This window comes from Bos grunniens, chromosome 9, assembly GCF_055505025.1.
Source record: "Bos grunniens cultivar Pamir isolate PY7600 chromosome 9, Bosgru_T2T1.0, whole genome shotgun sequence".
NCBI classification, from domain to species: Eukaryota; Metazoa; Chordata; class Mammalia; order Artiodactyla; family Bovidae; genus Bos; species Bos grunniens.
The window spans coordinates 71813783-71832117 of record NC_141173.1 but is presented as its reverse complement, the minus strand read 5'-3'; the positions used below and the strand labels follow the sequence as shown (position 1 = coordinate 71832117).

Genomic DNA, 18335 nt, shown 5'->3' with positions numbered 1-18335 from the left:
CAAAGATGGGCTCAATAAAGGACAGAAATGGTATGGACATAACAGAAGCAGAAGATATTAAGAAGAGATGTCAAGAATACACAGAAGAACTGTACAAAAAAGATCTTCACGACCCAGATAATCATGATGGTGTGATCACTCACCTAGAGCCAGACATTCTGGAATGTGAAGTCAAGTGGGCCTTAGAAAACATCATTATGAACAAAGCTAGTGGAGGTGATGGAATTCCAGTTGAGCTATTTCAAATCCTGAAAGATGATGCTGTGAATGTGCTGCACTCAATATGCCAGCAAATTTGGAAAACTCAGCAGCGGCCACAGGACTGGAAAAGGTCAGTTTTCATTCCAATCCCAAAGAAAGGCAATGCAAAGAATGCTCAAACTACTGCACAATTGCACTCATCTCACACGCTAGTAGAGTAATGCTCAAAATTCTCCAAGCCAGGCTTCAGCAATACATGAACCATGAACTTCCAGATGTTCAAACTGGTTTTAGAAAAGGCAGAAGAACCAGAGATCAAATTGCCAATATCCACTGGGTCATTGAAAAAGCAAGAGAGAGTTCCAGAAAAACATCTATTTCTGCTTTTTTGACTATGCCAAAGCCTTTGACTTTGTGGATCACAACAAACTGTGGAAAATTCTGAAAGAGATGGGAATACCAGACCACCTGATCTGCCTCTTGAGAAATTTGTATGCAGGTCAGGAAGCAATAGTTAGAACTGGACATGGAACAACAGACTGGTTCCAAATAGGAAAAGGAGTATGTCAAAGCTGTATATTGTCACCCTGCTTATTTAACTTCTCTGCAGAGTACATCATGAGAAACCCTGGGCTGGAAGAAGCACAAACTGGAATCAAGATTGCCGGGAGAAATATCAATAACCTCAGATATGCAGATGACACCACCCTTATGGCAGAAAGTGAAGAGGAACTAAAAAGCCTCTTGATGAAAGTGAAAGAGGAGAGTGAAAAAGTTGGCTTCAAGCTCAACATTCAGAAAACTAAGATCATGGCATATGGTCCCATCACTTCATGGAAAATAGATGGGGAAACAGTGGAAACAGTATCAGACTTTATTTTTGGGGACGCCAAAATCACTGCAGATGGTGATTGCAGTCATGAAATTAAAAGACGCTTACTCCTTGGAAGGCAAGTTATGACCAACCTAGATAGCATATTGAAAAGCAGAGACATTACTTTTGCCAACAAAGGTTCATCTGGGCAAGGCTATGGTTTTTCCAATGGTCATGTATGGATGTGAGAGTTGGATTGTGAAGAAAGCTGAGTGCCAAAGAATTGATGCTTTTGAACTGTGGTGTTGGAGAAGACTCTTGAGAGTCCCTTGGACTGCAGGGAGCTCCAACCATTCCATTCTAAAGGAGATCAGTCCTGGGTGTTCATTGGAAGGATTGATGTTGAAGCTGAAATTTCAATACTTTGGCCACCTCATGCGAAGAGTTGACTCACTGCAAAAGACCCTGATATGGGAGGGATTTGGGGCAAGAGGATAAGGGGACTACAGAGAATGAGATGGCTGGATGGGATCACGGACTCGATGCACGTGAGTTTGGGTAAACTCCAGGAGTTGGTGATGGACAGGGAGGCCTGGCATGCTGCAGTTCATGGGGTCACAAAGAGTCGGACATGACTGAGCAACTGAACTGACTGATCCTTCAACTGGAATGTAAGTTCCAGAAGAGCAGGGAATTTCATTGTGTCTGTTCACCATTCTTGCCTCAGCACATAGTGCCTGACAGGAGGAAGGCATTTGATTATAATATCTTGAAAAAGAATGACTGCCTTTCTGTTTGTCTTTTAGCTTAGAGTATGTAATATTCCTCTGCTTGATTCGCAAGTTCAGTGATTCAGTTTTTAGTCATGCACAGGATTTCCAAATATTTAAATTATGACTCATTGGGCTTCCCTGATGACTCAGATAGTAAAGAATCCACTGGCAATGCAGGAGACCTGGGTTCGATCCCTGGGTCGAGACGATCCCCTGGAGAAGGGCATGGCCACCCACTCCAGTATTCTTGCCTGGAGAATTCCATGGACAGAGGAGCCTGGTGGGCTACAGTCCATTGGGTCACAAAGAGTCAGACATGACTGAAGTGACTAAGCAGAAGCAGCATGGAATGTCCAGATGGGACATCCCTGCAAGTAAATTGTTTCCATCTGTAAGTAACAGGAAGAATGGCAAAATCCATCTGTTTGTGGAGACATCAGCATAGACTGATAGATAAGAGAGAAAATCATCTCCAGCAATATTATGATAATATAAACACACTATACCTGAGAGCGTCTCTGCTATGTTACACAGAATATAATAGTGCATCAGATTTAGGTCATCAAAATTAAGAGATTCTTAAGTTAATTTGAGGTTTTGGATTTATAGGAAGAGAACAAATTATGTCTAATGCAAAGTTAAACTCTGCATTGTATTAATGTGAACATAAGTACATATCTGGTGTCTTTAGTTAAATAAGAAAGTGAGATAGCTATGCAGAGAAAACGTGTGGAGGACATGCTTGTTGGAAGACAGAGGAGTAAGGAGCTGCAAAACTAATACAATTATGTAAAGTTTAAAAAAAACAAGTCCATTACTGAATCATTTATGTGGACAAGAAAATTATGAAGAATTTTAGCAGGAGTAGCTTTGGAGAAAGTGAGAGTAGGCCAGGAGCTAACATCTTCAAGATATAGAAAAATGACTTGAAGTCTGAAGTCTGCAGCAAGAGGAGGTGTAGTCTGAACACAGAGCTTCAAAATTTGCAAGGGATGGAAGTTAGGAAGGAAGGAGGGATAATGATTTGCAATGTCAATGAGTACAAGAGGACATGTTTTTCCTCCAAGTCCTGTAATAGAAAAGATAGCCAAGGATGCAGGAGAGGAAACAATTACCTTTGATAAGGATGTAGGGAAAGAGATATCCTCAGGGGAAAGAAAGTTTCAGTTAGAACAAAGAGAGGGAAGTTTTTTAAAAAGAGCCTGAGGAAATAGGGTGATGACCATGAGCTCCAGAGGGAATACATGGAAGGGTTTGTGAGTGGGTAGTGGATGAGTCGATTAGGAGATAGGTTCACATTAGTAATTGTACAGACTAGTATGGGATTGAAAGTCTGAGCCATTAGACATGGGTAGTTGAAGGAACCAGGGACAAATGGCATGGTGAAATTAGCATTGATGGCCTTTTACTGGGAAGTTGGGGACACTCTACCAGTGAAATCCTGTCTTGCTAGACAACTCTACTTCAAACTATAATGCCTAACAATATATTTTAAAATTATGTGTCATTTTCAAACATTAGGTAATTAGATAATTTGAACAGAACTGTTGAGTTAACTAGTTATCAGAGCATGCATGTTAAGTCGCTTCAGTAGTGTCTGACTCTTTACAACCCCATAGACTGTAACCCACCATGCTCCTCTGTCCCTGGAATTCTCCAGGCAAGAATACTGGAGTGTGTTGCCACGCTCTCCTCCAGGGGATCTTCCTGACCCAGGGATCCAGCTGGAGTTTCTTATGTCTCCTGAATTGGCAGGCACGTTCTTTACCACTAGCGCCACTTGGGAAGCCTAGCTAGATATCATAGAGATTAACTTTCTGTATTGCTATAGTATGTTCAACTTCGTAATTTGTAAATACAGAGAGTAATCATTTCTAGCCAGCTAAATTCTTAAAGCTGGAAGAAAAGAAAACCACTATTACGTCATGTTCTTAGATAAGTGTTCAACTCATAATATCATCATAGAACATTTATTTAAATAAATCTATTTAAAAAATACACCCCAGTACTCTTGCCTGGAAAATCCCATGGACGGAGGAGCCTGGTAGGCTGCAGTCCATGGGGTCGCTAAGAGTTGGACACAACTGAATATCTTCACTTTCACTTTTCACTTTCATGCATTGGAGAAGGAAATGGCAACCCACTCCAGTGTTCTTGCCTGGAGAATCCCAGGGATGGGAGACTGGTGGGCTGCCATCTATGGGGTCGCACAGAGTTGGACATGACTAAAGTGACTTAGCAGCAGCAGCAGCATTTTAAAAATAAATTATAACATTTAAAAATACTTGCACAAAATTTATGCATAAAGTTCTAAAGTTGACCAGACAGATTATTCTTCTGAAGTGTCATTGATATTATCAATACTTTCTCAGATAAAATGCTTCAGGCTTTATTTCTCTGAAAACAAGATGTATCGTTATGAGGAGGAAGCCATTTGATTTTTATCTGGGAATGAAGAACAAGGCATACAAATTTGCCAGATGACTCTTTCATCATCTATGAATATAATCTTCTAAAACTGAGCAGTCAGTTTTTTTCCCCCCACCTTCCCTTACTTATATTTGGACCCTAGTTCCTGCTGAGTGAAGCTGCTCAATGTGATACCAGGCAGGGATATTTTCTTAATTGGTAGAAATTATTAGCAAACATTCTAAACATTGTTTGATTCCTTTAATATATCAACAACAAAAGTAAAATAAAGAAGGAAAAGGGGGCAGTAGTGAGAAAAAAACTTTAAATTTTAGTTTAGTTGAGAGCACATAAATTTTGTAGTCAAAAAAAATCCATCATTTATTTAGTGAATTTCAATTATAATTTGAACATTATACAATTCAAGTAATATAAATATATTTAGTCTGCTGTTTGTTCTGTCATAAAGTGGGCCTGGGTGTCTACTAAAATAAATCTTACAGGTGCATTTGATATGTTTCCTCCTGGGAATAGAAGGCAGAAAGGGACTAGGGGGAGAGATGTTTCAAATTTATTAAAATATCCATTTTCAGTTCAGTTCAGTTGCTCAGTCGTGTCCCCCTCTTTGCGACCCCATGAACCGCAGCACATAAGGCTTCCCTGTCCATCACCAACTCCCAGAGTCCAGCCAAACCCATGTCCATTGAGTTGATGATGCCATCCAACCATCTCATCCTCTGTCATCCCCTTCTCCTCCTGCCCTCAATCTTTCCCAGCATCAGGGTCTTTTCAAATCAGTCAGATCTTCGCATCAGGTGGCCAAAGTATTGGAGTTTCAGCTTCAGCATCAGTCCTTCCAATGAACACCCAGGACTGATCTCCTTTAGAATGCACTGGTTGGATCTCCTTGCAGTCCAAGGGACTCTCAAGAGTCTTCTCCAACACCACAGTTCAAAAGCATCAATTCTTTGGCGCTCAGCTTTCTTCACAGTCCAACTCTCACATCCATACATGACCACTGGGAAAACCACAGCCTTCACTAGACAGACCTTTGATGGCAAAGTTATTTTATTCCTCCAATTCCAGTTTTGGATAAATTTAGATTCTTATGTGGTCTTGATTTAAACTGTCATCCCAGAGGGAGTGAGAAGAGATGAAAAGGAGAGTAGATTCCTGGAATTCTAAGACTTCTTGCTATTTCCTAGCATTTTCCCAATATAATAACAGCTTATTCACTGATAACCAGAATTTACTTTGTTCTTCTGAATTCTCTCTCCTCTTTTTATCTTTGTAATATGCAAGTATATAACATAATGTTATATATTACACATAATATACATTAAACATATACTGCAAAATATATTGCAAGTTCCCCACAATTTAGCTGAGTATTACAGAATTACAGAATCATATATGTCAAACTAATAATTCAGCTTTACATTTCCAACACAGTGACTAACATGCAGTAGATGTTAAAAAAAACTTATAGGAACTGAACTTACTGAACTGAACTTGGAAATAAAACCTCTTTTCAAAATAATCATTTTTCAGCAAGAAGTAACAGGTAAATGCATTAAAAGTGAGAAGAATCAAACTGTTGATAGTTTCCTTTTTTCCCCCCACAGGTTTCTGGGATATATATATATGGAAGTAAGAGAAGGAACTCTAACCTGATCATGGATTTCGAAGAGAGACTCCTCAAACCACTAAGGAAAAGATAACAACCAGTGCATTGTCCTAAGAAATGATGTCCCTTTGCCACAATAAAATTAATATTTCCTGTGTGAAAAGCAGCTGGTCAAATGACATCCGGGCTTCCCTGTACAGTTTAATGGTGCTCATAATTCTGACCACAGTGGTTGGCAATCTGCTAGTTATTATTTCCATATCACACTTCAAGCAACTGCATACCCTAAATAATTGGCTCATTCAGTCCATGGCTACTGTGGACTTTCTTCTGGGGTGCCTGGTCATGCCTTATAGCATGGTGAGATCCATTGAGCACCACTGGTCTTTTGGAGAAGTCTTCTGTAAAATTCACACCAGCACTGACATTATGCTGAGTTCAGCATCCATTTTTCACTTGTCCTTCATTTCCATTGACCGCTACTATGCTGTGTGTGACCCACTGAGATACAAAACCAAGATCAACATCTTGGTTATTTCTCTGATGATCTTCATTAGTTGGAGTATTCCTGCTCTTTTTGCATTTGGGATGATCTTTCTGGAGCTAAACTTCAAAGGAGCTGAAGAGATGTATTATAAACACAGTCACTGCATAGGGAGTTGCTCTGTCTTCTTCAGCAAAACATCTGGGGTTCTGGCCTTTATGACTTCTTTCTATATACCTGGCTCTATTATGCTGTGCATCTATTGTAGAATATATTTCATAGCAAAAGGCCAGGCAAGATCAATTCATGATGCAAAGCAGAAGGTTCAAATTGGGTTGGAAGAGAGAAATGGAATTTCACGAAGCAGAGGAAGGAAAGCTGCGAAGACTTTAGGGATTGTGATGGGAGTTTTCTTAACATGCTGGTGTCCTTTCTTTGTCTGCATGGTCATGGACCCTTTCCTGGACTATACTATCCCATCTACTTTGAACGATGCATTGATTTGGTTTGGCTATTTGAACTCTACTTTTAATCCAATGATTTATGCATTTTTCTACCCCTGGTTCAGAAAAGCACTAAAGATAATTCTAGTTGGTAAAATTTTCCAAAAAGATTCATCTAGGAGCAAATTATTTTCAGAATAAATCCATAGAATTATTATGATTTCAGTCAGTCAGTTCAGTCATTCAGTTATGTCTGACTCTTTGCGACCCCATGGACTGCAGCACGCCAGGCTTCCCTGTCCATCACCAACTCCTGGAGCTTACTCAAACTCATGTCCATCAAGTCAGTGATGCCATCCAACTATCTCATCCTCTGTTGTCCCCTTCTCCTCCTGCCTTCAATCTTTCCCAGCATCAGGGTATTTTCTAGTGAGTCAGTTCTTTGCATCAGATGGCCAAATTATCAGAGTTTCAGCTTCAGCATCAGTCATTCCAATGAATATTAAGGACTGATTTCGAGTGTTTTACAAAATAGTTGGTGATCATTATGAACATGCATAATATCAACCACATGTGCCAATTGTAGGGACTTTTATCAAATATTTGGTTCAAAGATTGTACAGTGAGATATGATGCTTACATCTTGCTTTTTATTTGCCATTCGTATTATGTATATTGAAGCTTTACAAGTCCAGAAATTAAGAACTTAAAATTTTAAAGAACACTTCCTACTCTTACATGAACTGCCATGAAACCGACAGTGGTACCTTACTCAGTTGTTCCGTGGTGGAAACTAAGAGGCTACATTTGGAGATGGCAATTAGAAGGACTTTGTCATTCATTTGCTTGGATATATATGCCTTTTTTTAAAGTCAACTAAAAGTGTACATTGAATATTACTATTGCTTACACATAATTTGCTATTTATTACTAATTATTAATACATATTCTGATTTTTAAATCTATTGATGTTTACATTTTTTAAATGTTTTTTTCTGATTTTCATACTTGTAGGAAATTTGGAAAATAGAGGAAAATAAAAATAATATATAGAAACAAAATAAAAATAAAAATATAATTCATAGCTTACTTAAGAACCATATCATTCAAAGTTCTTAAAAACATCATTTTGTAATGACTGCAAAATGTTAAATTGTATGAATGCACAAAAATTTTTTTAACCATTTTCCCATTGTTGACCACTTAGTTCATTTTGATTCCTTTTTTTTTTTTTTGAACAGCTTAAATTAAATGCCTGTTACCTGTGCTTCCCTAGTGGCTCAGATGGTAAAGAATCTGCCTGCACTGCAGGAGACCTTGGTTCGATCCCTGGGTTGGGAAGATCCCCTGGAGGAGGACATGGCAACCCACTTGCCCATGGACAGAGGAGCCTGGTGGGCTAAAGGACCATGGGGTTGCAAAGAGTTGGACACATAACTGAGCAACTAAGCACACAGCACCTGTTACTGAAGCCCACAAAAACGTCTGGGAGGATTTCATCACATTTCAAGGTCATGCCTGGTGTGATAGGACTCAAAATACAAGCTGTAGGAAATAAAGCAAATTCACTTGTTGGGTGCCAAGCTACACTGAAAGAGAAGCAGTTATTCATCAGAGCAGCTAAACATGAGGCAAAGAAGAGCTATAATTGGACACAGTGTATCCCATGTCTATTACTATGGCATATAGAAAAGAAAAATAAGGAGAAATAGTGATTTCAAGTAAGATCCCCTAATAGAAGTGAGCAAGCATTCTTAATCATAAATATCAATTTGCATTTGAACTGTTTCTAATCTAGACTTCATGTAATTTGTATCGTGTTAAGCAGCACCACGGATTTGAATTTATTTGTTTCCCAATTGTGACTTATGCTCATGGGTAAGTTAGGGTGAGGCAGTTAATTTTAAATAAAATTTAAAAATGCATGTTCCTGTATATGCATTTCTGTTCACAAACCCTTCTATCTATTACAATCTCTTTCAGGACTGTATATTTAGTTTCCTTGATGTGACTAGATTTTGTTCTCATAGATTTTAAAAGCAGTTTGAAAACCTTTTTCATTTAGTATATGGTAAGAAAGTTGTCCCTAATCACTCCTGGTTTCAGAAACTATCTTGACTCTTCTACTTGTGAAACTATTTTTGTTAAATTTTAAAAAGGGAACAAAAGCATTTAGATAGTTTTCTATACCAGTCCATCCTAAAGGAGATCAGTCCTGGGTGTTCACTGGAAGGACTGATGTTGAAGCTGTAACTCCAATACTTTGGCCACCTGATGCAAAGAGCTGACTCATTGGAAAAGACCCTGATGCTGGGAAAGATTGAGGGCAGGAGGAGAAGGGGACGACAGAGGATGAGATGGTTGGATGGCATCACCGACTCAATGGACATGAGTTTGGGTGGACTCCAGGAGTTGGTGATGGACAGGGAGGCCTGGTGTACTGTGGTTCATGGGCTCACAAAGAGTCAGACACAACTGAGTGACTGAACTGACTGACTGACTATACCTTATAGCAAGTTTCTATGGTTTTCTTCATTTGCTCCCACACATTCTTAGATGTTTTATACTTTCGTGTGTGTGTGTTTTGCCTGTTATGAATATATCTTTTTAAAGTCATCATATTTTCTATATAATTATTATTGCTTGTGTATAGTAAAATTTATTCTAGTTTTTCAGTTGACTTGCTTGGATTTTCATTATACAGTCATAGTATCCTCAAAAAATGCTAAACTTTATCTCTTTTCTAATAGTTATTCTTATCTACAGTCTTTGCTGTACTTCATGAGTCAGAATTTTTAGAGCAATATGCTGTAGTCCAGTGGGTCACAAAGAGTTGGACATGACTAAGTGACTCAGCAACTAAGCATTGACAATGTTGATATAAGTCATCCTTGTCTTCCATCTATTTTAAATGACTATTGAGACCACATTTTTCTTGGAACAAGTTTATGACTCAGATAATTCTACCTTTTAGACTTAGTACTAAATCCCCTATAGCCTATTTCTCTTTGTAGCCTCTGTTTTTAATACTCTTAATAAAAAACAACCAGTAACCCATCCTTTCAGCAAACAAGAAGAAAGGCTCACCTTGTCTTTCCCTATGTGCAGCTTTATTCTAGTTTCCATTCCTTCATGCAGAGGTATTTTAGTCTTTTGGTTGTCCAGAATCTGCTTCTCAACTGGAATTCAATTAGCTTTGGGAAATTTCTCATCCAGACTAGATATAATTTGTTGGAACTGTAAGGAAGAGAGTGGCCTTCTGCCTTTCCCCTTAACTAAACAGATGGGTAGAAAACCTACACTAAAAATTTCAGAAGGTCTTTCTTTAGAAACTGAACCTTAAAAGAAGGGAAAAAGACAACTATTTTTAGCAGAATCATTAGCAGAAAACAAACAAAAAAAAATGTGGGTTTCCATTCTATTCATATGGTGAGACTGTGACCTGACTGCTCTTGGTGTTGTTGGAGTTCATGCCTCCCAGATTCCACAGATACCCAAGTATTCATTTCCAAACTGAGTTCTCCATTCTCTCATGGATTTCATGACTCCCAGATAGTCTTCTAATGAATTCACAGTAGGAATAGCTTTTGGTTGCATGCACGAGAAGAACTTGAACTTGACATACGATATTATGGTAAACATAAAGAAAGCAGTTGTTACAACACAATAGAACATTATTTCCTAGTCCAAACAATGTCCATTCAAAACAGTATCATATTCCACTCCCTTCTCAAAGAGAAATATTCAAATAAATTTCCATTGAAGAAGAGATAAAAATAAAAATGTTTTAGCAAGGAACTTGTCGGAACTGATTTTTTTGTAATAATAATATTGCCATCTTAAGAGATCAGTGCAATGGAAGTTCCAGCCTGATTTTAAACTTGGTTCTTGAAGTCAATAATCCAATTTTTGGAGAGTCATAATTTTTGTCAAAAAAGTAAAGCAAACTATATAAACTCCCATAAATTGTGGATTTTGGTGAATCAGTTTGTTTAACTGTACACTGTCAATCAGAGTGTGAATATTAACTGAAATGTTTAAAGATTCATGAAGAGTGATTTATGTTTTTAAATTTAGTAGACTATAAAGTATACAAAAAAAAAACAGTATTGAGAGATATTTTGAGTGTTGCACTCAAATAATCTAAGTAATGTAAGAATCAAATTGAAGATTTTTTTTTTTTAAAGATAAAGTATATATTCATTTCCCAAAGTGTTTCAAACAGGTCATTGAGTACATGGCCAACTGTAAACAAGCATTTAGAGAAGGTAAATTTGTCTTTGACAGGTCCTGACCTTCTGTTCCATATTCCTCTCCTCGTAAAATCCTTTTATTAAGTCTGTAAGCTCCCAGTGAATTACTCACCTGCAAAATAAGGACAATAATATTGTCTCACTGGACCATTAATCATTACATGAGAGATACTGCCTAGCATGCGGCCTTGCACATAAAAATACTCAGCAAATACATTTTATTAGCATTATTCTCTGTCATTTTATTGGTATGTGCTATGCTAGTGTTCATTCAGAATATGCTTAGTACACATGGAGTACCTGGCAGATATTACATATCTTTAAAAAAAAAAAAAAAAAAAGACTAGAGCAACATTACATCATCCTATTTCCCAGTAAATTCCACAATTAAAATTATGGAAAAGAATATCAGACTTATTCCAAGTTCTATGAAGAAGAAAGTTAACCTGGTGATACATTTCTGCATTAGTCTGTGGCAGTTTTGCATATTGGGAATTTTTATTTCTTTAAAAATAATTTCTATAGAAGGCATATATGAACATAACTATATATTTCTATCTACATATATAGTATTGATATTTACCTGCAAAATACCTACTTATTGTCCAAGTAGTTAATGAATTTGGATGAACACTTTGTATAAGCTCTGAAGCTTGCTGGTCTAGAGCCAGATTTCTGAAGTTCCCCGCATAGAGGGATGGCCTCAGGCTTTGAAACCAGACAAGCGTGAGGTCAAGTCCAATTTCCTCGTGGTTCCTGTGCTTTCCCTGCTTATGTCTTTGCTCCTGCAGCCCCCATGGCTGAAACGCCTCCTTCCCCTCTTCCATCTCCATGACTTTTACTCATTTTAAAAGACTCATCTTGAGGATTGCCTCTCCAGGAATCCATCTAAATTCTCTAAGATCAAGTAGGGGTCTTCTCTGAATCCCCCAGTGTGCAGACTTCCTTGGGCGATCCAGTGGTTAAGACTTCAACTTCCAATGCAATCAATTCCTGATCAGGGAGCTAAGATCCCACATGCTGCACAACCTAAAAACCCAAACATAAAACAGAAGCAATATTGTAACAAATTCAATAAAGACTTTAAAAATTGTCCACATCAAAAAACAAACAAACAAACCAACTTAGTACTCTGGCCTGGAAAATCCCATGGATGGAGGAGCCTGGTGGGCTACAATCCATGGGGTCGCTGAGAGTTGGAAAAGACTGAGCAACTTCACTTTCACTTTTCACTTTCATGCATTGAAGAAGGAAATGGCAACCCATTCCAGTGTTCTTGCCTGGAGAATCCCAGGGACTGGGGAGCCTTGTGGGCTGCCGTCTATGGGGTTGCACAGAGTCGGACACGACTGAAGCGACTTAGCAGCAGCAGCAGCAGCAAAACAAAACCAAAAAACCTCCCAATGTTGTGCCCTGCACTTATCTATATGTGCACGCTCAGTCACTTCAGACTCTGTATGATCCCATGGACTGTAGGTCACCAGGCTCCTTTGTCCATGGGATTCTCCAGGCAAGAGTAGTGGGGTGAGTTGCCATGCCCTCCTCCAGGGGATCTTCCAACCCAGGGATCAAATCTGCATCGCCTGCATTGCAGGTGGATTCTTTAACCCAGGAGCCACTGGGGAAGTCTCTCATCAATACACTGCCCGCTTATTTTTCAAATGCCCTCTGTCCCCACTGGAGTGTGAACTACAGAAGTTAAGGACTGTTTCTTATTCATTCTTCTACTCCATACTCAGCACCAGACCTGGGACAGAGAAGTCACTCAAAGCACATTTTTAAGGGGAATAGATGAATCAGGGGAAATAAGAAATCCAAGGGTATAGTGTTAATGCAAGTTAGAGACAGATTGGAATCCAAGTCTGTCTGGCCCAAACTCTACCCTCTCTCCTACTTCAGGTCAAATATGAAGCAACTATCAGGACTCATAGTTTTATCTCCAGTCAAGTTTAAGCAGATGTGCCTGTATGACTTTAATTTTGGCAATAAATATGTATTATTTACGGATAGGAAAAGATTTTAATGGTTAAATTATTTAAAAAGCTGGTTCTGAAACTGCTAACTAGATTTAGCATATGAGCTACTACCAAGGCTGATGTTGAATTCCTAACTGTTTGGAATTATTTAGGGTTGATTGGACTGAGATTCAGAAATCTGCAGTTTCAAACAGCAGCAGCCCATGCTCCTTGGATCACATTTCTCCTAAGCACCATTTCCTTAGATGTTAAAAAAAAGGAATAAAAAAAATTAAGTTTATATTGTACAGTGAAAATTCAGAGGAATAATGAATAGCACAATGTATTTAAAAATGAGCTCAGAAGCCCTGGCTATGAGCTCCTGTGAGTTAGGGACTCAGTTTTCCCCAGCATCTGCCACAGGGCCTGGGCCAGATAGTTGCTCCAAGAACATTTGTCCAAGGAAGGGAGAGAAGAAAGATAACTAACTATTTGAGTGCAACATTTTAAAATTTTTAATTAATTATTTATTTATTAAATTAATGGCACCCCACTCCAGTACTCTTGCCTGGAAAATCCCATGGACTGAGGAGCCTGATAGGCTACAGTCCATGGGGTCGCAAAGAGTCAGACACGACTGAGCGACTTCACTTTATAGTTGCTTCAGTGTTGCGTTAGTTTCTACTGTACAGCAAAGTTAATCAACTGTACTTATACATGTATCCCCTCCTCTCCTATTCAGGTCACCACAGTGCACCAAGTAGAGTTCCTGTGGGAAAAACTATTTCTAAAGTTATGTTTTGAAATTTAAGCATTTTAATGTTATTTTGTCAAACTAATAATGCCTTGATCATCTAACTCAGGGATTCTCAAATTTTCCCAGTTTGAAGACTAGCATTGGCTATGACACACTTTTTACCAGTCATTATGAAGTGAGAAAATAAACACAGTGTAAGAGTTTTTCATTATGGAATATGCATTCAAATTAATAGACTGTCTCTTGACTAAGATCATTCCTTACTAAATTTCCAGGATTAAGATGTTCTTTTCATGAAAGAAAATATAGTAATAACAGACAAAATATTTTGACAAGGATCTTATTTGACAAGCTTATGTTTGATCCCAAGGTTGGGAAGATCCCTTGGAGGAGGGCACAGCAACCCACTCCAGTATTCTTGCCTAGAGAATCCCTATGGACAGAGGAGCCTGGCGAGCTACAGTCCATGGGGTTGCACAGAGTCAGACACAACAGAAGCGACAGCACAGTACAGCGTATCGGCACGTTTGCGCCCATGTTTAAAACTTTCTTTTTGTGAAATCCCCAAATCCACTATTCTACGTTGTTAATATCCCTTGAAGCAAGAAAGGTGTTTTGGCAGTAAGAGTTGATGGTGAGCTTGCAGCATACCATGGAGGCATCAGGATAGCTCCAAACATTGAAGAAATTAAAGTTTTAAGGACGACTTATAACCTATGCTTAAAATTCAATGAAAATAGATGACAAAGGCCACGACCAATGCAAGCAAAAGAATTCTTGCTAGGAGGCCTTACAAATGGCTGTGAAAAGAAGAGAAGTGAAAAGCAAAGGAAAGATATAAGCATCTGAATGCAGAGTTCCAAAGAATAGCAAGAAGAGATAAGAAAGCCTTCCTCCGTGATCAATGCGAAGAAATAGAGGTAAACAACAGAATGGGAAAGACTAGAGATCTCAAGAAAATTAGAGATACCAAGGGAACACTTCATGCAAAGGTGGGCTCAATAAAGGACAGAAATGGTATGGACCTAACAGAAGCAGAAGATATTAAGAAGAGGTGGCAAGAATACCCAGAAGAACTGTACAAAAAAGATCTTCACGACCCAGATAATCACGACGGTGTGATCACTCACACTCATCTAGAGCCAGACATTCTGGAATGTGAAGTCAAGTGGGCCTTAGAAAGCATCACTACAAACAAAGCTAGTGGAGGTGATGGAATTCCAGTTGAGCTATTTCAAATCCTGAAAGATGATGCTGTGAAAGTGTTGCACTCAATATGCCAGCAAATTTGGAAAACTCAGCAACGGCCACAGGACTGGAAAAGGTCAGTTTTCATTCCAAACCCAAAGAAAGGCAATGCCAAAGAATGTTCAAACTATCACACAATTGCACTCATCTCACACACTAGTAAAGTAATGCTCAAAATTCTCCAAGCCAGAATTCAGCAACATGTGAACTGTGAGCTTCCAGATGTTCAAGCTGGATTTAGAAAAGGCAGAGGAACCAGAGATCAAATTGCCAATATCCATCGAATCATCAAAAAAACAAGAGAGTTCTAGTAAAACATCTATTTCTGCTTTATTGACTATACCAAAGCCTTTGACTGTGTGGATCACAATAAACTGTGGAAAATTCTGAAAGAGATGGGAATACCAGACCACTTTACCTGCCTCTTGAAAAAACCGTTATGCAGGCAGGAAGCAACAGTTAGAACTGGACATGGACCAACAGACTGGTTCCATATAGGAAAAAGAGTACGTCAAGGCTGTATATTGTCACCTTGCTTATTTAACTTGTATGCAGAGTACCTCATGAGAAACGCTGGGCTGGAGGAAGCACAAGCTGGAATCAAGATTGTTGGGAGAAATATCAATAACCTCAGATATGCAGATGACACCACCCTTATGGCAGAAAGTGAAGAACTAAAGAGCCTCTTGATTAAAGTGAAAGAGGAGAGTGAAGAAGTTGGCTTAAAACTCAACATTCAGAATAAGATCATGGCAGCCGGTCCCATCACTTCATGGCAAATAGATAGGGAAACGGTGGAAACAATGGCTGACTTTATTTTTGGGGGCTCCAAAATCACTGCAGATGGTGACTGAAGCCATGAAATTAAAAGACACTTACTCCTTGGAAAGAAAGTTATGACCAAACTAGACAGCATATTAAAAAGCAGACGTTACTTTGTCAACAAAGGTCCATCTAGTCAAGGCTATGGTTTTTCCAGTAGTCATATATGGATATGAGAGTTGGACTATAAAGAAAGCTGAGCACCAAAGAACTGATGCTTTTGAACTGTGATGTTAGAGAAGACTCTTGAGAGTCCTTTGGAGATTCAACCAGTCCATCCTAAAGGAAATCAGTCCTGGATGTTCACTGAAAGGACTGATGTTGAAGCTGCAACTCCAGTACTTTGGCCACCTGATGCGAAGATCTGACTGATTTGAAAAGACGCTGATGCTGGGAAAGATTGAGGGCAGGAGGAGAAGGGGACAACAGAGGATGAGATGGTTGGATGTCATCACCTACTCAATGGACATGGGTTTGGGTGGACTCCGGGAGTTGGTGATGGATAGGGAGGCCTGGCATGCTGTGGTTCATGGGGTCGCAAAGAGTTGGACATGACTGAGTGGCTGAACTGAACTGAAGACAAAAATTGTCTTTTTCTTGTGTTATACCCTTTTTTGACACAGAATCTTAATTTACTCAATGTGTTTAATTTATTACAATTCTAAAATTTGAAATTACTCCTTAAGGGACAAACAAAATGAATATTTAGTTAAGAGTTTTCTTGTATCTCCAACCAGAGTTGAGATGTAATGTTAGCTGAATGGTTTTTCTGAGATTTCTGAAATCTTCCAGATAAGTGATTCTTTGTTTTTCATTCATGATACCAGCTCTGTAAACACATTTACATCAAATAAGAAGATAGACTAAGACAGAGGTCACTATTTTGCCTCTCTTGCATCAGCTAAAGTTTTCTTTCTCAGATATGCACTTTGCTTAATAATCTGTAGAAGTCCCCAAACATTTGGTTCTTCAAACACAGTTCTGTGATAAATGTGTTCCTGTCTCCACTAAGTAAAACTACTTCCCCAATGAATAATAGTGTGAAATTATTTCCCATCACAATCAAGGCAGAACAGCTAATGTGTTAATGATGCCCTCCGGTGTCTATTTACTCAAAAGTTTAGCAAATGAGAGTAAAGAGAGAAATGCTGCTTATACTGGTCTCTTTGGACTATGAGCTTGAATTGCAGGTTCCAAGTGTCAAACTGTAAATGAAGTACTGTGGACATTGGTAAATATCCAATCAACACATTTAATCACTGCTATTAGCGATTCTCATAAGACTTTACTTTTAACAAACAGAAGAGTTTGAAAACAGTGATATCATAAGTTTGAAATGTGCTAATAACTATTTTTAAATGGCCTAGCGTTTACATTTTGTCTGTATAATTCTCCCAAGTGCATAAAATTATTAAAAGTTGGCAAAATAAGGAAAAACACTCAGATAATCCATTGATTTTTCTTCCATGGTTCATGTTGCAAGAACAATAAAACAAAATACAACACAACAAAATAACATACTAACATCTGCTTTACATGAGTAGACTAGAGGGGCTATTATCACAATGCTAAATTTGAATATGTATAACTAGAATAATGTTTGTTCTAATTAACAAAGAAGTGAAAAATGATAGTCATTACCCAGGTAATTGAATCATCTAAATTTTCTTCTTCCTACCCCTGTAACGACCATCAGATAAAACTAAAAACAAAAGAAACCAGAATAATTTCTGGGATGAATCCTGAAAATATATCGGCTTGAGTTTATACTCAAACAGGTTATTAGTAGCTATTCAGCTATGTTTGGCAGCAGAAAGCAATTAACCAAATCTTAAATTTCAGTTTCCTTATTTGTAAATGGGTAATATGTAACTTTCAGAGTTGTAGTGAAGACTTACTCATTCATTAAGTCATTTATTCATTCACATAACAAATTTACTGAGCACCTGATATATACCTGTCATTGTGTCAGCTAAATGCTAAGGATAGAGACCTGAATAATATCAATATGTTCTCAACCTCTCTGAAATGTTAATGGAAACGAAATGAGGTTTTTGAAAATGAGATAGTACAAGATCAAGAAATTCAAATTATTATTACTTATAATTAACATTGCCATTGTCAACCTGGTTCATAGGTGCACAGATGAGATTTAAAAATACATCCCAGACTATCAATTTTAAGCTCAGATCACAGCATTATATCACTCTATCTGTTTAGCCAATGCAGCAAATCATCATGCATGTGTTCCTCCCTCCCATCTTTCTTTCCTTCCTTAGTTTCTCTCTTTCTTGTAGTGCAAAAATTACTTGCTTAAAATAGAGGTTTTTCATGGGATGGGGGAGGATAGGGTCAACACAAAGTAGAAACAGAGTAATAGCAGTGCAGTGTAAATGGAAAATCTCAGTGGGAAGCGTCTGAGTGATGAGGGCCACCACCGTGGAAGCCTTAGTGATTCAGAAGAATGAGCAGTCATTATCAGACTCAGGTAGAACCAGTACTATTTTTTTTTTCAGATTAAAGTGGCTTAAAAAATTCTTAATGTGAAT

At 38.3% G+C, this 18335-nt stretch overlaps 1 protein-coding gene across 2 annotated transcripts in view; it reads left to right on the top strand.

Moving 5' to 3' along the window:
• Positions 1-8676, top strand: part of LOC147366148 (trace amine-associated receptor 1) — a 30140-nt gene extending 21464 nt beyond the window's left edge. For both annotated transcript variants that reach the window (XM_086317894.1, XM_086317896.1), the window contains exon 2: positions 5823-8676. In XM_086317894.1, the coding sequence (XP_086174020.1) occupies positions 5942-6952 (1011 nt within the window). In that variant the 5' untranslated portion in view covers positions 5823-5941 and the 3' untranslated portion in view covers positions 6953-8676. The remainder of the gene's footprint in view (positions 1-5822) is intronic.
• The last annotated feature ends 9659 nt before the right edge of the window (positions 8677-18335 follow it).